We start from the raw sequence: 24903 nt of genomic DNA, 5'->3' as shown, positions 1-24903 counted from the left end.
AAGCCTCAAACAACTTTCTAAAGACTGTTGACATCTAGTGGAAGCCGTAGGAAGTGCAAAATGAACCCTACGTCACTGTGTGTTAGATAGGCAATGACTTGAAAAGACCGCAAGCATCAGATTTCCCACTTCCTGGTTGGATTTTTCTCAGGCTTTTGCCTGCCATATGAGTTCTGTTATACTCACAGACATCATTCAAACAGTTTTAGAAACTTCAGAGTGTTTTCTATCCAAATCTACTAATAATATGCATATCCTACCTTCTGGGACAGAGTAGCAGGCAGTTTAATTTGGGCACGTCATTCATCCCGAATTTCTGAATACTGCCCCCTATCACCTGAGGTAAAGTCAGCCAGTCAGTCAAAGATAGTTAAAGTAGGCCTAGTGTGATCAGCTCCTGGCTGCTCCACCCTATTCAGTGGTATTCACACACAATGCTGCCAAACCCATGCAATAGCACAGCATTCCTCCACATTGTGAGACTAAATACTGCTCAGTTAATTCAGTTATGCCCTGCCTGGCCGGCCACACCCACACTGGAGGGTAGGCAGAGCACATGCACACACGCACTTACACGTTTTCTGTTGAAATGAGCAGCCAGCCAAGCAAAAACAGCAGCAAAGACAGACAGGCAGCAGACTAAACAACAGCAGGCTGTATAAAGAAGTAACCTCCTCTGACGCAGCATCAGCAGCAACAACATACTTCAGACTGGGACCCTGTAAACAATCAAACACTCCACTTTTTAATTCTACTTTCAAAGACCTTATGCTTAGTTCAGTCAAAACACAGACAGGGTTTATATAACCGCTAGGCCTAAATGTTTAGTTTGTTATTCACACATAAATTAATTAGAGGAGTGGAGCCTGGTTTAACTGTGTCATGAACAAAAGTCTGAGCAAAGTAAAATAGCCAAAATGTTTAGAAAATGCAGTCTACAATGGATGACTGCTGTAATTGAGAAATCTATCTTTATGATTGATGTGTCCAGTATGTGTCCTGTGGGTGAAAGTGTGATACAGTTACAGTATTATACTGTCACAATGACAGAGTACAGGGTTAATTTGCTGAGGTTGTTGCTGAGGTTCAAACACAGTCAACTCAGTCAAACATACTGAGCACATACTGAGCACTGGGTGAACACTGGGTGTTCTTTTGTTACAGGGCCTCATGTTCACCCATGTGACTGACTGACAATCCCTAACACTAAACACCTGAGTGTGTAACTCACTAACAACACACACACACACACACACACACACACACACACACACACACACACACACACACACACACACACACACACACACACACACACAGCACTTGAACAGTAAAACATAAAAATAATTAAAATCTCTCAAAAGAGAACAATGATGAGCATTCATTCCCTTTCCATTATAGCTGCTATTGAAAAATAAGTCCTAATTTCTGTATCATGACAGAACAAATGGCCACAGTTCAGAGAGCTAATCAGGGGTTGTTAGAGGGGCAGACGATAAGAATGTCCACTCACTGTGTCAGGTTTTGCCACAGAAACATTAAGAGCCATAAGACTATCAGACAACTATCTGCATCCCAACAGGCCAGCGAGACACAGAACAGTTATGGAAAATAAAGAGGGGATTTCGGGGAAAGTGGCGGCTTGTGTTTCTGGACCTTGAACAGTTAGGCAAATCAGAGTGATGATCTATGGCCCTCTAGTGGCCATCAGGGGACATTTCACCCTATAACCCTAGAACTCCATGCCTTCAGAAAGTATTCACACCCCTTGATCTTTTCCCCATTTTGTTGTGTTACAGCCAAAATTTAAAATGGTTTAAATTGAGATTTTTTTTTCACTAGCCTACACACAATACCCCATAATGTCAAAGTGTAATTATGTTTTTATTTTCATTTTACAAATGACTTAAAAATGAAAAGCTGAAATGTCTTGAGTCAATAAGTATTCAACCCCTTTGTTATGGCAAGCCTAAATAAGTTCAGGAGTACAAATTTGCTTAAGAAGTCACATAAGTTGCATGGACTCACTCTGTGTGCAATAATAGTGTTTAAAATGATTTTTTTCATCTCTGAACCCCACATATACAATTATCTGTAAGTATCACGCCCTGATCTGTTTCACCTGTCTTTATGATTGTCTCCACCCATCTTCAGGTGTCACCTGTTTTCCCCATTAGTCACTGGGTATTTATTCCTGTGTTCTCTGTCTGTTGTCAGTTCGTCTTGTCAAATCAACCAGCGTGTTTTTCCGTGCTCCTGCTTTTTCCTTATCTCTGTTTTTCTAGTCCTCCCAGTTTTGACCTTTGCCAGACCTGATTCTGAGCCCGCCTGCCTGACCATTTTGCCTGCCGTGACCTCGAGCCTGCCTGCCACTCTGTACCTCCTGGACTCTGACCTGGTTTCTGATCTTTTGCCTGTCCATGACCTGTCTCTTGCCTGCCCCTTGGATTATAATAAATATCAGAGACTCAAACCATCTGCCTCCCGTGTCTGCATCTGGGTCTCGCCCTGTATTGTTATAGTAAGGTCCGTCAGTTGAGTAGTGAATTTCAAACACTGATTCAACCCCAAAGACCAGGGAGGTTTTCTAATGCCTCGCAAAGAAGGGCGCCTATTGCAAAAAAACAAAAAACAGAAATTGAATACTTCCTTTGAGCATGGTGTTATTAATTACACTTTAGATGGTGTGTAAATACACGCAGTCACAGCAAAGATACAGGCGTCAGTTGCTGGAGAGGAAGGAAACCGCTCAGGGTTTTCACCATGAGGCCAATGGTGACTTGAGGCCAAACAGTTAAAGAGTTTATAATGGCTGTGATAGGAGAAAACTGAGGCTGGATCAACAACATTGTAGTTACTCCACAATACTAACCTAATTGACAGAGGGAAAAGGAAGCCTTTACAGAATAAAAATATTCCAAAACATGCATCCTGTTTGCAACAAGGCAGCAGTAAAGTAATACTGCAAAAAAATTGGCAAAGCAATTCACTTTTTGTCCTGAATACAAAGTGTTACGTTTGGGGCAAATAAAACACATGAGTACCACTCTCCATATTGTCAAGCATAGTGGTGGCTGCATCATGTTATGGGTATGCTTGTAATTGTTAAGGACTAGGGAGTTTTTCAGGAAAAAAAGAAACGGAATGGAGCTAATCCCAGGCAAAATCCTAGAGGAAAACTTGGTTCAGTCAGTCTGCTTTCCAGCAGACACTGGGAAATTAATTCACCTTTCAGCAGGACAATAACCTAAAACACAAAGCCAAATCTGCACTGGAGTTGCTTAACAAGAAGACAGTGAATGTTCCTGAGTGGCCGAGCTACATTTTTGACCCTAATCTACTTGAAAATCTATGGCAAGACCTGAAAATGGTTTTCTAGCAATGATCAACAACCTTGAAGAATTTTGACAAGAATAATGGGCAAATATTGCACAATCCAGGTGTGGAAAACTCTTAGAGACTCACCCAGAAAGATTTACAGCTGTAATCGCTGCCAAAGGTATTTCAACAAAGTATTGACTCAGGTGTAAATCAGGTCTCCAGTGTGAATACTTACAGTACCAGTCAAAAGTTTGGACACACGTACTCATTCAAGGGTTTTTCTTTATTTGTACTATTTTCTTAGAGACTCACTTGTAGAATAATAGTGAAGACATCAAAACTATGAAATAACACATAACCAAAGAAGTGTTAAACAAATCAAAATATATTTAATATTTGAGATTCTTCAAAGTAGCCACCATTTGCCTTGATGACAACTTTGCACACTCTTAGCATTCTCTCAACCAGCTTCACCTGGAATGCATTTCAATTAACAGGTGTGCCTTGTTAAAAGTTAATTTGTGGAATTTCTTTCCTTCTTAATGCATTTCAGCCAATCAGTTGTGTTGTGACAAGGTAGGGTTGGTATATACAAGATAGCCCTATTTGGTAAAAGACCAAGTCCATATTATGGCAAGAACAGCTCAAATAAGAACAGACAAACAACAGTCCATCATTACTTTAAGACATGAAGGTCAGTCAATGCAGAACATTAAGAACTTTGAAAGTCTCTTAAGTGCAGTCGCAAAAACCATAAAGCGCTATGATGAAACTGGCTCTCATGAGGACCGCCTTGGAAAGGAAGACCCAGAGTTACCTCTGCTGCAGAGGATAAGTTCATTAGAATTACCATCCTCAGAAATTGCAGCCCAAATAAATACTTCATAGAGTTCAAGTAACAGACACATCTCAACATCAACTGTTCAGAGGAGACTGCGTGAATCAGGCCTTCATGGTTGAATTGCTGCAAAGAAACCACTACTAAAGGACACCAATAAGAAGAAGAGACTTGCATGGGCCAAGAAACACAAGAAATTGACATTAGACCGGTGGAAATCTGTCCTTTGGTCTGATGAGTCCAAATTTGAGATTTTTGGTTGCAACCGCTCTGGGTCTTTGGGAAACGCAGAGTAGATGAACAGATGATCTCCGCATGTGTGTTTCCCACCGTGAAGCATGGAGTAGAAGGTGTGATGGTGTTAGGGTATTTTGCTTGTGATACTGTCATTGATTTATCAAGAATTCAAGGCACACTTAACCAGCATGGCTACCACAGCATTCTGCAGCGATACGCCATCCCATCTGGTTTGCGCTTAGTGGGACTATCATTTGTTTTTCAACAGGACAATGACCCAACACACCTCCAGGCTGTGTAAGGGCTATTTGAGTGATGGAGTTCTGCAGCAGATGATCTGGCCTCCACAATCACCCAACCTCAACCCAATTGAGTGGTTTGGGATGAGTTGGACCGCAGAGTGAAGGAATAGCAGCCAACAAGTGCTCAGCATATGTGGGAACTGTCACGGCTGTGATAAGGAACGGACCAAGATGCAGCGTTTTCGTAGTTCCACATAATTTATTTACTGTGAAACTAAAATGCACTTAACAAAACACTGAAGGGAAAAACAACAAACCGTGACACAGGAGGAACCTACACACTCACAAAATATAATCACTAAAGGACACAAGGACAGGTGGGACAAACATCAACTTAAATATGGCCTCCAATTAGAGACAACGACAACCAGCGGCCTCTAATTGGAGGTCATGCCAAACAACGACCAACATAGAAATACAAAAACAAAAACTAAACATAGACATACAAAAACAGATAAACACCCCCTGTCACGCCCTGGCCACTCTACCATAGAAAATAACAACTTACTATGGTCAGGACGTGACAGGAACTGCTTCAATACTGATGGAAAAACATTCCAGGTGAAGCTGGTTGAGAGGATGCAAAGAGTGTGCAAAGCTGTCATCAAGTAGCTACTTTGAATAATCTAAAATCTGTTTTGATTTGTTTAACACTGTTTTGGTTACTACATGATTCCATATGTGTTATTTCATAGTTTTAAAGTCTTCACTATTATTCTACAATGCAGAAAATAGTAACAATAAAGAAAAACCCTTGAATGAGTGTCCAAACTTTTGACTGGTACTGTACGTCACCGCACTGTGTGTGATTATTTCACAGACATACGACTGAGCATATAAGAAGCCAACTACAATATTTGATAGGAAGCAGTGATATATCAGAATAATATTGATACTTGGCCATTCATTTACTCTATGTAGGAAGGACCCAGAGTTGAAATGTTATTTTCAGGTGGAAAATTGTTTTATAAGGTTAACAATAAAAGAGGAAGTAAAAGGGAACTGTGATTGTGAGTGTGTGTGGTGCAATATCAACAATAGATGCGGTAAAGAGGTAAATCGAACTCCACCAAAACAATGGAATTGCCATGGAAACTCGTGGGGAAAATGGCCGTGGGGGAAAGATCCCAAATCTCCTCATTGCTCCCCAGCAAAAGTACCCTACATTTAGGCTATTGTTTACAGTGCATTCAGAAAGTATTCAGACACTTTCCTTTTTCCCACATGTTGTTATGTTATAGCCTTATTCTAAAATGTATTACATACATAATACCCCATAATGACAAAGCGAAAACAGGTTTAGAAAATGTTGCTAATTTATTACAAATAAAAAAACAGAAATACCTTATTTACATAAGTATTCAGACCCTTGCTATGAGACTCGAAACTGAGCTCAGGTGCATCCTGTTCCCATTGATCATCCTTGACGTTTCTACAACTTGATTGGAGTCCACCTGTGGTAAATTCAATTGATTGGACATGATTTGGAAAGGCACACACCTGTCTATATAAGGTCCCACAGTTGACAGTGCATGTCAGAGCAAAAACCAAGCCATGAGGTCAAAAGAATTGTCTGTAGAGCTCCGAGACAGGATTGTGTCAAGGCACAGGTCTGGGGAAGGGTACCAAAAAATGTCTGCAGCATTGAAGGTCCCCAAGAACACAGTGGTCTCAATCATTATTAAATGGAAGATATTTGGAACCACCAAAACTCTTCCTACAGCTGGCCGCCCAGCCAAGCTGAGCAATCGGGGGAGAAAGGCCTTGGTCAGGGAGGTGACCAAAAACCCGATGGTCACTCTGAAAGAGCTCCAGAGTTCCTCTGTGGAGATGTGAGAAACTTCCAGAAGGACAACCATCTCTGCAGCACTCCACCAATCAGGCCTTTATGGTAGCCTTGCCATACGGAAGCAACTCCTCAGTAAAAGGCACATGACGCCCGCTAGGAGTTTGCCAAAAGGCACCTAAAGGACTCTCAGACAATGAGAAACAAGATTCTCTGGTCTGATGAAACCAAGATTGAACTGTTTGGCCTGAATGCCAAGTGTCACGTCTGGAGGAAACCCGGCACCATCCCTACGGTGAAGCATGGTGGCGGCAGCATCATGCTGTGACAATGTTTTTCAGCAGCAGGGACTGGGAAACTAGTCAGGATCGAGGGAAAGATGAACGGAGCAAATTAAAGAGAGATCCTGCTCCAGAGTGCTCAGGACCTCAGACTGGGGCAAAGGTTCACCTTCCAACAGGACAATGAACCTAGGCACACAGCCAAGACAACTCATTAGTGGCTTCGGGACAAGTCTCTGAATGTTCTTGAGTGACCCAGCCAGAGCCCGGACTTGAACCCGATCAAACATCTCTCGAGAGAAACCTGAAAAGAGCTGTGCAGCGATGCTTCCCATCTAACCTGACAGAGCTTGAAAGGATCTGCAGAGAAGAATGGGAGAAACTCCCCAAATAAAGGTGTGTCAAGCTCGTAGTGTCATACCCAAGAAGAGCTGTAATCGCTGTTAAAGATGCTTCAAAAAAGTGCTGAGTAATGGGTCTTAATACTTATGTAAATGTGATATTTCCGTTTTTTTATATACATTTGCTAAAATTTCTACAAACCTGTTTTTGCTTTGTTATTTGCTTTGTCGGGTATTGTGTGTAGATTGATGAGGGGAAAAAAATAATTTAATTAATATTAGAAAAGGGCTGTAACGTAACAAAATGTGGAAAAAGTCAAGGGGTCTGAATACTTTCTGAATGCACTGTCTACGTGTACTTCACACTGTTGAGGTAGAAATCAGAGTATAATGCTTGTATGGAAGTCAACTCCAACACATGTTCATGTCATCATCACCAGTCAACTGCATTACAGTTAAAAACGATTTACCAACATCACCAATTTCTGTATGCTAGCTATGCTAACCACCTTATATGAACAGGAGTTGGCATTTAGCAGCCACTTCTTCTAATCCTGAAAACGTAAACATTTTATGCAGCGAAAACAGCCAAATATATCCAAATCAGACTTAAGTAACCACATTGTGGGTCTGTTACAACACATAAATCATGACAGATTTGACAATTATCCACTTAGTTAGATCAGATTTGTTGAATGTGCGCCAATCTGGTCAATGGAACGGTCTGCATTCCATTGACTCTTTACTGAATCTATCAAACCAAGCATGATAGAATGTTTGAATTTTGAATGTTTGTTGCTCAGAGTCAATGTTGATTTAAAACCATTCTATTTAATTTCCATGATGATTCTAAATCATACGAATACACTGATATTTGAATAAGATGATATCACAATTGAATAGAACAACTTCAATGGAATGTTTTAAGTTTAGAATGTTTGGTAGTTAGCCGTAAATGTTGATTGGAACTCCGTTTTGGTGGCAACAACCCCAAGACTACAAGTCTGATTTGCTTTATCTATGATCGATCCAGTTCTAATTATTACATTTTTTACCCCTTTTTCTCCCAAATTTCGTGGTATCCAATTGGTAGTTACAGTCTTGTCTCATTGCTGCAACTCCCGTATGGACTCGTGAGAGGCGAAGATCGGGAGCCGTGCGTCCTCCAAAACACAATCCAACCAAGCAGCACTGCTTCTTGACACAATGCCCACTTAACCCAGAAGCCAGCCGCACCAATGTGTCGGAGGAAACACCGTACACATGGTGACCGTGTCAGCGTGCACTGCGCCCGGCCCACCACAGGAGTCGCTAGTGCGCGATGGGACAAGGACATCCCTGCTGGTCAAACCCTCCCCTAACCCGGACGACGCTGGGCCAATTGTGCGCTGCCTCATCGGTCTCCCGGTTGCGGCCGGCTGCGACAGAGCCTGGACTCAAACCCAGAATCTCTAGTGGCAGAACGAGCACTGCGATACAGTGCCTTAGACCAATGCGACACTCGGGAGGCCACAGATCTTAATTTGAGCCAGTTTGCTACGGCAGGAATATAATCCTGCAGCAACAGAAAATGTGAACTATTATGTGGATTATGTGGATTATAATTATTGGATTTTTTTTGTAGGGGTTGATACATTTTCCATTAGGGCAAATCAAGTCTGACATTTTAAAGTGGAAATTCCAAACTTTAGAAGCCTTTTTAAACCTTGAATACACTACAAAAGAGTGATCAAATTAAGATCCTACATCTGTATATCCAGCGATATGTACAGGCTGGACCATGAATGGCATGCATAGCACAGATGGAGGCAAATGGCCCGGGTCTCTGTCAGTGCGAGCCGTACTGGACGTATCAGCTCAGACACATGGCTATGATCCTTGAGCACAGCCAGCACCTGCCTGAGCAGGAGCAGAGCCGCCTGGTAGACTTGTACAAGGAGGTGAGGCACAGGTTTCTCTTTTACAGAGTGACAGTGAAAGAGACCCTAGATAGATTCATACAAGAAGAGAGGAGAAAGGCTTGGGCTTGTGAGTTCTAAAACCAGTGTCTCTTTTCTGATGAGTGTGGAAGGACCACCAGAGGGCAGGCTGGGCTCATAGATAGTAGCCCAACAAGGCATGTGAGACAAGGTAACCAGAGTCAATTAAGCACAGCTGACGGTACTAATGAGATATTCTCTTTCCCCTACAAGAGAGAGGATGGAACCAGCAAGAAGGGGGGAAGATAAACTATCTCTGGAGAATGGCTACGGAGAGAGAGGTGCTATCCAAGAAGATTCATTAACCTGTTAGGGCTAGGGGGCAGCATTGACACGGCTGGATAAAAAACATACCCGATTTAATCTGGTTACCACTCCTACTCAGTAACTAGAATATGCATATACTTATTACATATGGATAGAAAACACCCTAAATTTTCTAAAACTGTTTGAATGGTGTCTGTGAGTATAACAGAACTCAAATGGCAGGTCAAAACCTGAGAGATTCCTTTACAGGAAGTGGCCTGTCTGACCATTTCTGGAACTTCTTTGCCATCTCTATCATTTACTAAGGATCTCTGCTCTAACGTGACACTTCCCACGTCGTCCATAGGCTCTCAGAGCCCGGGAAAAAAGAGAATGTCGTCATTCCAGCCCCAGGCTGAAACACATTATCGCCTTTCTCAAGTGGCCCATCAAGAGACACTAGCTTATGCGCGTGACCCCGACCGCCCCCGCCTTTGGGATTTTTTCCTCTGTTTGCCGAAAAGGAGATTCCCTGTCGGAATTTTATCGCTTTTCTACGAGAAAAATGACGTAAAAATTGATTTTAAACAGCGGTTGACATGCTTCGACGTACGGCAATGGAATACTTTGAATTTTATTGTCAGGAATTGCGCCAAGCGCGACACTTCTTTACTATTTCGGATAGTGTCTGGAACGCATCGAACAAAATGCCGCTATTCGGATATAACGATGGATTATTTTGGACCAAACCAACATTTGTTATTGAAGTAGACGTCCTGGGTGTGCATTCTGACGAAGACAACAAAAGGTAATGACATTTTTATAATAGTAAATATGATTATGGTGAGTGCTAAACTTGCCGGGTGTCTAAATAGCGAGCCCGTGATGCCTGGGCTATGTACTTAGAATATTGCAAAATGTGCTTTCACCAAAAGCTATTTTAAAATCGGACATATCGAGTGCATAGAGGAGGTCTGTATCTATAATTCTTAAAATAATTGTTATGCTTTTTGTGAACGTTTATCGTGAGTAATTTAGTAAAATGTTAGCGAATTCCCCGTAAGTTTGCGGGGGGTATGCTAGTTCTGAACGTCACATGCTAATGTAAAAAGCTGGTTTTTGATATAAATATGAACTTGATTGAACAAAACATGCATGTATTGTATAACATAATGTCCTAGGGTTGTCATCTGATGAAGATCATCAAAGGTGAGTGCTGCATTTAGCTGTCTTCTGGGTTTTGGTGACATTATATGCTGGCTTGAAAAATGGGTGTCTGATTATTTCTGGCTTGGTACTCTGCTGACATAATCTAATGTTTTGCTTTCGTTGTAAAGCCTTTTTGAAATCGGACAGTGTGGTTAGATTAACGAGAGTCTTATCTTTAAATGGCTGTAAAATAGTCATATGTTTGAGAAATTGAAGTAATATGATTTTGAAGATTTTGAAAATCGCGCCACAGGATGGCAGTGGCTGTTACGTAGGTGGGACGAATTCGTCCCGCCGGTCCCATAGAGGTTAAGACGGTGACGAATATGTGATTGTTGTTATAATTTGAAGATAACCATAATGTGATCCTGTGTCATCTAAAGAAGACGTATGTTGTTCCTTTGGAGATTCTCATTGACTGTGTTGGAGTGTTTGTAGTGTCAGAAATCCCTCAATAGAGAACTGTGTTGAATCAAGAAAACCTACTCTGGACTCGTTTATTCCACCTTTCCAATTTAGAGTGACACCAAATGACTTGGTCCGCTCACATTGGTGGAGAATGTGGGCACTAGGTGGACGAGTGACACAAGGATAAGTGAGTAAATCAAGATTCTTCCAGTAGACAGAGGAACCATTCAAGAACGATGGACAACGCTCTACTACAACAGTTGATCACGGCACAGCAGACAACCATAGAACTCCTGCAACGACAGCTGAGTGGGCGAGAAGAACCTAGAGTGAAGCCAAGAGCGGCTGCTCACGCCATCTTACCTCGTCTCTCCAAGGAGGATGATATCGAGGCCTTCCTCATGATCTTCGAAAGGACGGCCACCTTGGAAGAGTGGCCGCCCACAGAATGGGCGAGCGCATTAGCCCCTCTTTTGACCGGAGTGGCCCAGGAAGCCTATTTTGACCTGGATTCCCACGAAGCTGCGGACTATGGGCGACTAAAAACCGAGATCCTGTCCCGGTACCAGCTGACTGCCAGAGATAGAGCTGTAAAGTTCCATCAGTGGACCTATATGACTGACCAACCCGTCCGTGCCCAGATCTTCGCTCTAATACGACTGATGAAACAGTGGCTGGAACCCGGAAAGGGAGTAGGACATGTAATTGAGACCCTCGTTGTGGACAAGATATTGAGGGAATTACCCAGTGACTTAAAAAGGGTTGTGGGTCAAACCAACCCGTTGTCAGCCGACGACATAGCCCAGGCGGTGGAAACATACCGATCTACAGGGGAGTTGTTAAAAGGGGACAAGAAGGAACGGAAGGATTCTGCAAATCCCGTACCACGACTCGCCCGGCACGTCCGCCACCGAAACCTCCAAACCCCCTCCGGAGGTGGGAGAAGTCATCCCCCACACAGCAGGGTCGGTGTTTTAAATGTCAGTCTCCAGACCATTATGCCTCACAATGTCCTAGCAAGGACGAGTCCATGGTCACGGAGTCATCGATGCCCATCCCCACGCATCCCGGTTCGAGAGGGCATGATCAACACTGTTGGTTAACAGAAATAGCCCCAGCCCCAGAGATTCCGGTTCGAGTAGAAGGACAAGATGTGGTTGCCATTCTCGACTCGGGAAGTATGGTTACGTTAGTAGAGGAGCAGATGGTGACCTCAGCAACACTGCTACCAGACAAAGTAGCCGTGTCCTGTATCCATGGAGACACCCACTATTACCCCACCGTGAATCTGTCTATTCTCACTCCGAAAGGAAGGTGTACAGTCAGGGCAGGGAAAGTACCCCAGCTGAAGGTGCCATTATTGATCGGGAGAGACTGTCCTCTATATAAAGAGCTGCGGCAGATGACGTTATGCATGGGAAGAAGGGGGACAGGAAAGAAGAAAAAAACCAAATCCAAGCCCGAGGTAGTAGTCCTACAAGGAGACGTAGCCTCGTCCTTGTCCTCTGGAGCAGAGGAAGAAATAGAGACCCAACGTTTACGACAGATATTCCAGGAAACCACCGATGAAGACACCTGCGAAGGGTTATACACGACGCAGGAAGGAAGGAGCAACCAGGCGCTAAGAGATATATTTGAAGCCCCATCCGAGGAGGGAACCTGGAAGGGATTCTCCTCGGTCACCCCTGGAGGGGATGGGGAACAACCTCCACACCCCTCTACCGAGGTTGACCTGCCCCAGGAATTAAAGGGACAGTTCGGCACCTCGCAGCATAGAGACCCAGACCTAAGGGAGGCCATGAGGAAGGTGAAGGTGATCGACGGGAGGAACGTCGACGGATCAGGTGAGCCCCCTCTTCCTTACTATGCAATCAGGCGGGGTCTCTTATATTGGGTCGTGCAACGAAGGGGGGAAATCCAGGAATTACTAATGGTGCCTAGACTATACAGGGATACAGTCCTACAGTTAGCCCATTCCCACGTCCTAGGAGGACACCTGGCACGGGACAAGACTATCGACAGAATCATGCAGAGATTCTATTGGCCCCGTGTCACCCGTGATGTGGCCAGGTATTGTAGGACGTGTGATCAATGTCAGCGTACAGCTCCACGGCCACACCTACGTAACCCTTTGATTCCTCTCCCCATCATAGAGACTCCCTTTGAACGCATAGCTATGGACCTCGTGGGACCCCTCCCAAAATCTGCCAGAGGACACGAGTACATCCTAGTGGTCGTAGATTACGCTACCAAGTTCCCAGAGGCCATACCCCTGCGTAACATGTCGTCCAAGGGAATTGCCAAGGAATTGTTCATGATGTTCTCTCGGGTAGGCCTTCCCAAGACGATCCTAACCGATCAGGGAACCCCGTTCATGTCCCGGTTGATGAAGGACTTGTGTCGGTTATATCAGGTTCAACAGATACGTACAAGCATATTCCAACCTCAAACAGATGGGTTGTGCGAACGCTTGAACAAAACGATTAAAAGCATGTTGAGAAGAGTGGTGTCCAGAGACGGGAAAAACTGGGACATGCTTCTCCCACACTTAATGTTTGCCCTGCGAGAAGTACCCCAGGCGTCCACTGGATTCTCCCCGTTTGAATTGCTCTACGGCAGACCCTGTTGAGGGATCCTCGACTTAGCCAAGGAGACCTGGGAGACCCAACCATGTCCCTTCCGATCCACAATAGAACATGTTACCCTGATGAGAGACCGCCTGTCGGCAGTGTGGCCCATAGTAAAGGAGCATATGGAGAAGGCGCAAAGGACCCAAGGCTGGGCCTACGATAAGTCCGCGACATCCCGTGAGTTCTCCGTGGGAGAGAAAGTGATGGTGCTCGTGCCCACAGTTGAACACCGCTTGCTGGCACAGTGGAGGGGGCCCTACGAGGTAATGAAAAGGGTCTCACCGGTCAATTACCTCATCAAACAACCCGACAGGAGGAAGAAGGTCCAACTCTATCACATAAACCTGTTGAAGAAGTACCATGGAAGAGAGGAGGAGGTGGCTTTGATGGCCATGGAGGGCCAAGGAAAAGAGGAGGTTCTACCACAGGTGCGCCATGGCCAAACTCTCTTGCCGGAACAGTCGAGACAGCTAGACAAGCTGATTATTCACTTCTGCCGGGTATTCTCTCCGTTCCCAGGACAAACAGATGTCTTGTTCCACCATATCCACACTGAACCCGGCAAGAAGGTGCATATCCGTCCTTACAGGATTCCTGAGGCCCGCCGAGTCATCGCCAAGAACGAGGTAAGGGAGATGCTGAGGATGGGTGTGATCGAGCCATCGACGAGTGAGTGGTCCAGTCCCTAGTCCTGGTCCCCAAACCCGATGGTAGTATGAGACTCTGCAACGACTTTAGGAGCGTGAATGCAATCTCTACATTCGACGCATATCCCATGCCCCGCGTGGATGAACTCTTGGAGCGCTTAGGAAAGGCCAAGTTCATCACCACCCTGGATTTGACGAAGGGATATTGGCAAGTGCCGGTGGCTCCAGAGGACCGCCCAAAGACCGCCTTCGCCACACCGGAGGGGCTTTTTCAGTATGTGAGGATGCCCTTCGGACTGCATGGTGCTGCTGCAACTTTCCAACGCCTCATGGATGCCATTCTACGGCCCCATCAAGAGTACGCAGCGGCGTACATAGACGATGTGGTCATCCACAGCGAGGACTGGGATAGTCACCTCCTACGACTACGGGCGGTGCTCATGAGTCTGGACGCCACAGGGTTGACGGCCAATCCAAAAAAATGCTGCCTGGGTCTGTCCGAAGCGGAATACCTGGGGTACACCGTGGGGAATGGGAAAATACGCCCACAGGCAGAGAAGACCAGGGCAATTCGGGACTGGCCTCGACCCCAGACCAAGCGGGACGTTCGGGCCTTCTTAGGGATAACGGGATATTATCGCCGTTTTATCCCTGGATATGCAACCATTGCCAACCCCCTCACAAACCTCATCAAGAAAAATTTGCCAAACCGGGTAGAGTGGAAAGATGAGGCGGAGGAGGCCTTTCAATTGCTAAAAGAGGGCCTGTGTTCTGATCCCGTCCTACAGGCTCCGGACTTCTCACAAGAGTTCATTGTACAGGTAGACGCCTCGGATACGGGGCTCGGGGCCGTACTAGCTCAGGGTGAAGGCGAAGCAGAGAGGCCGATTCTCTTTATAAGTAGAAAGCTCAGCGATCGGGAACAGAGATATGCTACCGTAGAGAAAGAGGACCTAGCCATTAAGTGGGCCCTCGATTATCTCCGGTACTACCTACTGGGTCGGAGGTTTGCATTAGTTACGGACCATGCGCCCCTCACGTGGATGGCTGGTAAGAGAAACAATAACAACCGAATAGCCAGATGGTTTCTTGCTTTACAACCGTTCTCTTTCCATGTCATCCACAGGGCCGGATCGAGGAACGGGAATGCAGACGCGCTGTCCCGACGCGACCAAGACGGTGCGTCTGGCGCCCGACCCTCCGGTCCGGTCCTGAGGGGGGAGGTATGTGGAAGGACCACCAGAGGGCAGGCTGGGCTCATAGATAGTAGCCCAACAAGGCATGTGAGACAAGGTAACCAGAGTCAATTAAGCACAGCTGACGGTACTAATGAGATATTCTCTTTCCCCTACAAGAGAGAGGATGGAACCAGCAAGAAGGGGGGAAGATAAACTATCTCTGGAGAATGGCTACGGAGAGAGAGGTGCTATCCAAGAAGATTCATTAAGACGGTGACGAATATGTGATTGTTGTTATAATTTGAAGATAACCGTAATGTGATCCTGTGTCATCTAAAGAAGACGTATGTTGTTCCTTTGGAGATTCTCATTGACTGTGTTGGAGTGTTTGTAGTGTCAGAAATCCCTCAATAGAGAACTGTGTTGAATCAAGAAAACCTACTCTGGACTCGTTTATTCCACCTTTCCAATTTAGAGTGACACCAAATGACTTGGTCCGCTCACATGAGGTAATGGAGAAACTGGAAGCTAATCTGTGAATGCACTGTACCCATGTTGAATTACATTGTAGTAGTAGATAAGATTAGATAAAAGGTGATAAGTTAAGTTGTTATTTTACTTTGAATACATTGCATAAATAATACATTTGAATTTAACCATAAACAATTGTGGTGAGTCTTGTGTGTGTGTTCTGATCTATTTTAAAAAAATATATATATTTTACCTTTATTTAACTAGGCAAGTCAGTTAAGAAAGAATTCTTATTTACAATGATGGCCTGGGAACAGCGGGTTAACTGCCTTGTTCAGGGGCAGAACGAAAGTCTTTTCCTTGGCAGCTCGGGGATTTGATCTAGCAACTTTTCGGTTACTGGCCCAACACTCTAACCACTAGGCTACCTGCCACCCCTATGGTCTATGGTCCCCTACCTGAGAGGCTGCGAGGTCTCGCGTCGGCCAGGTCAGAGATGGCCCCTGTAGTGACAGTCTTCTTCATTCGGGAGCTTGTGGCTACTGCCCCCAGGGCAGGCTTGGCCAGGGTGTCATCACTACTGGCTCTCTTCAGCTATAAGACACACATACAACATACAGTCTGTGAGGACAGACGCTGGGAGACGAGAAGCAAGTACAGGGAGTGAAGATTTAATGGACAAAAGGACATATAACAAAACAAGAACAGCATCTGGACGGGGGAACAAAACGACATTAATGTAGACACGGGGAAGAAACTGAGGAAGTGACAAATATAGAGGAGGCAATCAATAGAGTAATAGACTCCAGGTGAGTCCCATGAAGCGCTGATGCGCGTAACAGTGGTGACAGGTGTGCGTAATGATGGGCCGCCTGGTGCCCTCGAGCGCCAGAGAGGGGGAGCGGGAGCAGGCTTGACACAGTCAAGGATTAGGAAACCACAGATTACCTTACCAATTGGAAAACTACTAGTAAACTACTCAATCTACTAGTATGAAATTGTAGTAGCACTCATACTGTACTATAGTGAGATATGTTGTCAGTCTATGCTTTGTGACACCCAACCGAGGTCAGAGTGTCTGCAGGAGATGCAGAGGTAGACTAATGCAATTGAACATTATCAATTATCCAAATGAACAGAGTGGCTCTTAGACAAAGTAAAGGGGTGGTAACTTCCCCCATCCCCCTCCCACCTGTCCTACTTCCAACCTCCCACCATTAATTAAGGAGATGTTGGGTGTGTTCAGTGGTGTGAAGTTACTCTCCTGTCTGGTATAACTCACCCTGCTGAGGCGCAGGTCTGTGGCTAGGGTATTGGAGGACCTGGATGTCTTGATGCCTGTAGCTGTGGTGGAGGTGGTGGTAGAGAGGGCGAGGGAGACTTGCTTGGCCCTCTCCTGAAGCCCTGGCTTAGGCAGCCCCACCTTGGCGGAACCCCCTTTCAGCATGGCTCTGTCTGCTATACCTGCAGCCTACGAGAGAGAGAGAGAACAGGGTATACATATTAATATGGATACATGAGTATGACAAAAATGCTTCAGTCATTATGACCTCTGCTGGTTTAAATTAAATGATTTCAGTACGGGTTTACTCTATTTAGCCTATTTCAATAAAAACTATTAAACATGGCCCTCAGTAGTAGACATAGTATTCCAGATCCACATCAAAATAATGTACAGGAAAATATGTACAGGAAAAGAGTCCTACATCTAATCAAGTAGACCTTGGGTACATTTGGTACAGTTGTAAAGAGAATGGGCCTATGTATCTGAGAGAAGAGAGAGTCCAGAGTGAAGGGGTGGTTAGAGGATATGGTGCTGCCACTGATGGCATTTCAGCCTGTGCCATGACATACAAGACACAAGTCAACAGTAGGTATTCTGAGCAGAGTGAGAGGGCAGCTGAGGAAGTGAGACTATCAGCCCCCCGTTGGTCAGGACACTTCCTGTTACAGAACTGAGAAAACACAGCCTCCTGTCCAATCAGATATCCTTCGACACCACTGGGACTGGGAAATCAAAATGTAACACAACACACTCAGATCACAGCACACTAGTTGGTGGTAGGTGGTTTGGATTCACTTAACTAGGGGACTACGCAAATTGGAATTCAATCATATAACATCTCATTTTGAAGCACAAAAAAAGTAAACAATACAATATCATCCCTTACTGCAGTTGGGATTCAAAGTAGGCTATTATACTGAAAAAAAGACAGGAGTGGCTTGGTGTCAATATACAATTAAAATGTTTGTGAGATCGATGAAAAAGCACAGGGACCAGCACAGTGACCAAAGTCTACTAGTGACAAATTACAGACATAGTGTAAAAATTCTGAATAATGAAAGAAGATATAGGCAAGTGGGTGTGGAAAAGGCAGGTGGTTATTGACTGAAGGAAAACTAAGTGCTCTTAGCTTGGAAAGCCACTGACTGCACTGCCCCACTCTTTACTGTAATGACCTGTACCACTGCTCGCTGTGGAACTGACTCATTGATTTGAACCAAGGTGGGGAGGTGAGGTCTCAGGGAAGGGTATCCCAATCATTACTGACTAACACGCACGCATAACACACTCACACAATGTTAGAGTGAGAGTGCCTGTGAACGGAGATACCCGACACTTTGGTGTCCTCCAACAATAAAAGGGGTTGGCTGAGCGCAGACATCCCCCCCACTCTCTGATCTAAATTATTATAATTCTTGCAGCATTTTCCTCAGCGTTTACCCTACTTACTGCAGCACACAGTATAGACCTCAAGTTAACAATTACATTGCAAGAAGTCCCATTTAGAATCAAATTGAGTGGTTCTCCGAGGTACTTAAACCCTACAATGAACTAAATAGCAAAGAGCACTTCGGCATAATAATAAATTGCTGGATGGATGTGTTCTTCAAACATTAACAATTAGTCTACCTCTAACGCTGCAAGGCATTTAGCACATTCAACGTGACATTGTACAAGCAGCCCGGATCCTATTTTAGCCCAGTCTTTCTCACAACCTCCAGGGGTGTATAATGACAGGCAGCCTGAGCAGGAATTAAACAAGCTGGCTTCACAGCAAAACCATCTACCCAGATCTGAGTTCAAATGGTATTTTGAATCTTTCAAATAGTTTGAGCTGGTCTAGAGTTCCAGGTGGGCAGGGGTTTGCACTTTTGGGACTTTTCCCTTAGTTCCATTACGCCGGGAAAGTTCAATCATGTGCACCTACAGTTTTTCATAGATCTCAAATACTATTTGACTCCTTTGAACCCAGGTCCTGCTGATTGATAGAAGGTGGTTGTCTCCTTAGAAAAGTTCCCACTGATACCTTTTTAACATTGAACTGTAATTAGAGAAAGCCTGCAGGTCCTTACAGCCTTATCTGATTATCTGTGCACTGTGTGTGTGTGTGTGTGTGTGTGTGTGTGTGTGTGTGTGTGTGTGTGTGTGTGTGTGTGTGTGTGTGTGTGTGTGTGTGTGTGTGTGTGTGTGTGTGTGTGTGTGTCTGTGTGTGTGTGGCCCGTCATATGATGTTGCTGTTGGGCCCAATATCATCCATCCTCACTGGCCTTCTCAAAGACAAGTCTGGTAATGTACCTCAGCTAGATAGGGCTAACCATTGTCACATGTATAAATCATATCCAGGTTAGTAAAACATGTTCAATGTTTCTAGGACATGTTTGGAACTCCCAGATGAGGAAGTGAGACAAAATTGAGGAAAAGCTAAGAGCTGCTTTTAAATGTGAAAGGTGAAATTGAGAAATGGCAGAAATTGAGGAAGCAAACACTGAGGTAATGTCTATTGAATAGTCACAACGAGTTAGCCTATCTTCACAGAAAAATACTTATCAGCTAAGATGTTTAAAAAGTACTTCACTATGTGTAAAACTCCCTATGAAAACACTGACCTTGTCTCTGTAGTACCCTGACAGAGACACATGGGCCTAATTTGTTTTCACATTCATAGTAGCGCATGACTCAAGGTTTAGTTTTCCTACTGCCTGGACACAGTTATGTAAAGACAACCTTTAATGTTCCTCAGCAGAGACAGAAGGACAATTAGGCCTACTACACTGGGAGTGTGTCCTACATCAAAATGACCTAATTACAACAAAACCAATGTCTTAGAAAGAGATCGAGAGGGGGAGATAAAGAGAGATAGCGAGAGAGAGAAAGAGGCATTTTACAAAATGTAATTGTCTTCCTGATGACAGCGGTTTTCCCTCATTTTGCTTCAAACATTTAAAAAAAACATACAATATTTCTCAGGAAATATGAGTAATGTAGCTAAATGGGTTTATGGGAAAGCTAGGCTAAATATGGAATTTGGTCAGCAGCATATCCACAAATTAAAAACTACAATATGATTTATAGTTACCAAAGCCACTGCCCTAACTATTGGGTTGTTCTTCCCTAATTACATTGGCTATGACAGCTAGGCGATGTAAAGACATTACAAATACAGAGATCTTATGGGGTTTTCTGTTGCAATACTTAGACATACAGCTGAAGGATCATAATTTGAGCCAGTTTGATAAAGCATGAAAATAATCCTGTAGCAACAGGAAATATGAAATATTATGTGGATTATAATTAACAGACATTTTTTGTAAGAGTTGATACATTTTTTTTGTTTGGGAAAATCAAGTCTGACATTTTAAAGTGGAAATTACAAACTTTAGAAGGCTTTTTAAACCTTGAATACACTACACGTTTGTGTGTGATCAAATTAAGATCCTACATCTGTTGGGCTAACAACAATCCAAAAGGCTGCAGAGTTTAGATAAGGAATGCTTGTGCCAACGGACATTTCTTATCAGTTTGGGATTAAGATGTGAGTGAAACACTTCTGAGACATCCTCTAATTCAGGGGTGAGCAACAGGCAAGTAAACCGTATCAGTTCTCTATATCTGACAAGTAGTATGGAGCTGCGGTTCGGAGTATTGTTTCTTCATCATAATGTAGGCTAATGTATTCTCAGTGAATTTGGTGATGTTTTTTTCCCTGTTCATAAAAAAATATTAATTTAAGTTGTTAGGTTTATCTCCTATTCTACATCCTGATATTACCAGGTTCTGACCACTAACTGGTTCTGTTCCTGCTATTCTGTGATAAAAAAATGTATGACAAAAGGATAGCTCACCCAATAACTGGAACAGCACCATCTAGTGGTCAGCATTTGGTAATATCAGGATGTAGGACAGGACATAAACCTAATAACTTCAATTACTAATTTCACTGAACAGGGGAAAAACATCACCAAATTCACTGGGAATACATTACATAGAATAAAGAAACAATACTCCAAGCCGCAGCTCCATACTACTTGTCAAACATGGAGAACTGATACTATATACTCTATATACTTGTGGTTGAGGTGGGATTGGTGTGGTGTGGGGGGAGGTCCGTGGGTGGCTTTTGACCATTTCTTTGGATTCCTCATGTCTAAGTCATTGTTCAAAAAAAGTTTGGTCCAATTTAAATCTTAGGTTCTATATTTATTGAATATTATATGAATCCTGTACATTAAAATGACCAATTTGGGTGCAATAAATTAGGTTAATTTCTCAGAGATCAAATTATACTTAAACAAAACAATACGCAGGAATGCTAATCTTATCTGTTTCTAACAACATAAACTATTTCAGAACAATCTGAGATGGTGGGTGTCGAAATCCTCTTCTTGTGCTTTTGGGGTGGAACAACCCACCAGGAATTCAACAGAAAATGTGTTTAATTTAGGAAATCTGTTCACAAAAGAGACATGCGATCATGTCTCAATGTAATCAAGGTATGAAATTATTGTTATTTTAGAATACAATCTCTTTTTGGGCTTAGTTGTGCTCAAATTGCAGTGTCCAAGTTATTATAATTATGTTACATCCCCCCAACCAACAGCTCCGCCAAAAATTGTCCCACGGCTGAACCTAGTTGCCTTCTCCTGAAGGGAAGACAACAAACTGTATGGATAACATAGCTAGGCTATCCTTTTAACAACACACATTCAGTGAGTTACAACGATCAAACCAACACTACTGATCTCATATTCATAAGTTACCCTATGAAATAAGTCTACAAAAAGCTTAACTTCAAACATTTTAGAGTCTATAATGTCAAACAGTGGGAGACCTCCCTCCATAAACTGTGTGCTGATCTCAAAGGGAAGGTACAGTAAAACAGGTTATGTGGGCGGGCTTCCAGTACTGTCTGTCTACCCAGTCCAGGCTCAGTGTCTCTGTCTTTGTCTGAGGGAGCAGATGTGCACAATTAGCCTAACGCTAGCTGAACATACTGTAGCTAACATTGGTGTGAAGGAGCCTGATTCATTCCATTAGCATCATCCACCACCACAGTAAGAACATGGGCAGGGGGTGGGTGGCTCCTGAGTCCTTGCTGGCCTCAGTTTGGCAGTGGGTTGGAGAAAGGATGTTGGGTTGAATATTGCACTGCTTCATCACATCCTCTGATATGTGTTCCGCTATGCGGCACTCAACATGCTCAGCACTGACACAAATAGCCTTCATTTCTCAGAACAAGAATAGACTGACGAGGTTCAGGAGAAAGTGCTTTGTTTCTGGCCATTTTGAGTCTGTAATCGAACCCACAAATGCTGATGCTCCAGATACTCAACTAGTCTAAAGAAGGCCAGTTTTATTGTTTCTTTAATCAGAACAACAGTTTTCAGATGTGCAAAAGGGTTTTCTAATGATCAATTAGCCTTTTAAAATGATCAACTTGGATTAGCTAACACAACGTGCCATTGGAACACAGGAGTGATGGTTGCTGATAATGGGCCTCTGTACGCCTATGTCGATATTCCATAAAAAATCTGGCGTTTCCAGCTACAATAGTCATTTACAACATTAACAATGTCTACACTGTATTTCTGATCAATTTGATGTTATTTTAATGGACAAAAAATTTGCTTTTCTTTCAACAACAAGGACATTTCTAAGTGACCCCAAACTTTTGAACGGTAGTGTAGATGTACACGGAGGGTGAATGTTAGTGGTATGCATGTCAATCTCTCCTGGCTCAAAGTTGAGGAGATTGATCGCATCACTATTGGTCTTTGTGTGAGGTGTTGATACAGTGGGGGAAAAAAGTATTTGATCCCCTGCTGATTTTGTACGTTTGCCCACTTACAAAGAAATTATCAGTCTATAATTTTAGTAGTAGGTTTATTTGAACAGAGAGAGACAGAATAACAACAAAAAAATCCACAAAAACGCATGTCAAAAATGTTATGAAATTAATTGCATTTTAATGAGGGAAATAAGTATTTGACCCTTCTGCAAAACATGACTTAGTACTTGGTGGCAAAACCCTTGTTGGCAATCACAGAGGTCAGACATTTCTTGTAGTTGGCCACCAGGTTTGCACACATCTCAGGAGGGATTTTGTCCCACTCCTCTTTGCAGATCTTCTCCAAGTCATTAAGGTTTCGAGGCTGACGTTTGCCAACTCGAACCTTCAGCTCCCTCCACAGATTTTCTATGGGATTAAGGTCTGGAGACTGGCTAGGCCACTCCAGGACCTTAATTTGCTTCTTCTTGAGCCACTCCTTTGTTGCCATGGCCGTGTGTTTTGGGTCATTGTCATGCTGGAATACCCATCCACGACCCATTTTCAATGCCCTGGCTGAGGGAAGGAGGTTCTCACCCAGGATTTGATGGTACATGGGCCCGTCCATCGTCCCTTTGATGCGGTGAAGTTGTCCTGGCCCCTTAGCAGAAAAACACCCCCAAAGCATAATGTTTCCACCTCCATGTTTGACGGTGGAGATGGTGTTCTTGGGGTCATAGGCAGCATTCCTCCTCCTCCAAACACGGCGAGTTGAGTTGATGTCAAAGAGCTCCATTTTGGTCTCATCTGACCAGAACACTTTCACCAGTTGTCCTCTGAGTCATTCATATGTTCATTGGCAAACTTCAGACGGGCATGTATATGTATTCTTGAGCAGGGGGACCTTGCGGGCGCTGCAGGATTTCAGTCCTTCACGGCGTAGTGTGTAACCAATTGTTTTCCTGGTGACTATGGTCCCAGCTGCCTTGAGATCATTGACAAGATCCTCCCGTGTAGTTCTGGGCTGATTCCTCACCGTTCTCATGATCATTGCAACTACACGAGGTGAGATCTTGCATGGAGCCCCAGGCCGAGGGAGATTGACAGTTCTTTTGTGTTTCTTCCATTTGCGAATAATCGCACCAAATGTTGTCACCTTCTCACCAAGCTGCTTGGCGATGGTCTTGTAGCCCATTCCAGCCTTGTGAAGGTCTACAATCTTGTCCCTGACATCCTTGGAGAGCTCTTTGGTCTTGGTCATGGTGGAGTTTTGAATCTGATTGATTGATTGCTTCTGTGGACAGGTGTCTTTTTTACAGGTAACAAGCTGTGGTTAGGAGCACTCCCTTTAAGAGTGTGCTCCTAATCTCAGCTCGTTACCTGTATAAAAGACACCTGGGAGCCAGAAATCTTTCTGATTGAGAGGGGGTCAAATACTTATTTCCCTCATTAAAATGCAAATCAATTTATAACATTTCTGACATGCGTTCTTCTGGATATTTTTGTTATTCTGTCTCTCACTGTTCAAATAAACCTACCATTAAAATTATAGACTGATCCTTTCTTTGTCAGTTGGCAAACGTACAAAATCAGCAGGGGATCAAATACTTTCCCCCCCCACTGTATGTTAAAGGTACTGAACTGTCTGTTCAAACAGTTGGCACACAGTTCAGACACTCATCCGTATAACACAAGACATGCAACCAGAGGCCTCTTCACAGTCCCCAGGTCCAGAACAGAGGCTGGGAAACACACATTATTAAACAGAGCCATGACTACATGGAACTCTCTGCCACTCCAGGTAACTCAAGCTAGCAATAAAAACAGATAAAAAAAACAGATTAAAGAACACCTTACGGCACCACAAGGACTGTGAAGAGAGACATTTTTATATATTTTGTATTATGCATTTTAATTGTATTATGTATTTTAATTGTATTATGTATTGTATTATGTAGTGGTATGTATATTATGTATTTT

At 43.7% G+C, this 24903-nt stretch overlaps 1 protein-coding gene across 4 annotated transcripts in view; it reads right to left on the bottom strand.

Moving 5' to 3' along the window:
• The window catches only part of LOC106603510 (cytospin-B), a 192337-nt gene that overhangs the window by 123124 nt on the left and 44310 nt on the right, over nt 1–24903 (bottom strand). For all 4 annotated transcript variants that reach the window (XM_014197290.2, XM_014197289.2, XM_014197288.2 and 1 more), the window contains exons 2-3: nt 17157–17345; nt 16333–16468 (exon numbers count right to left, since the gene is read on the bottom strand). In XM_014197290.2, coding sequence (XP_014052765.2) covers nt 16333–16468; nt 17157–17321 — 301 coding nt within the window. In that variant the 5' untranslated portion in view covers nt 17322–17345. The remainder of the gene's footprint in view (nt 1–16332; nt 16469–17156; nt 17346–24903) is intronic.

The sequence above is a fragment of the Salmo salar genome, chromosome ssa04, assembly GCF_905237065.1.
Source record: "Salmo salar chromosome ssa04, Ssal_v3.1, whole genome shotgun sequence".
NCBI classification, from domain to species: domain Eukaryota; kingdom Metazoa; phylum Chordata; class Actinopteri; order Salmoniformes; family Salmonidae; genus Salmo; species Salmo salar.
This window is presented reverse-complemented; position numbering and strand designations above follow the sequence as displayed.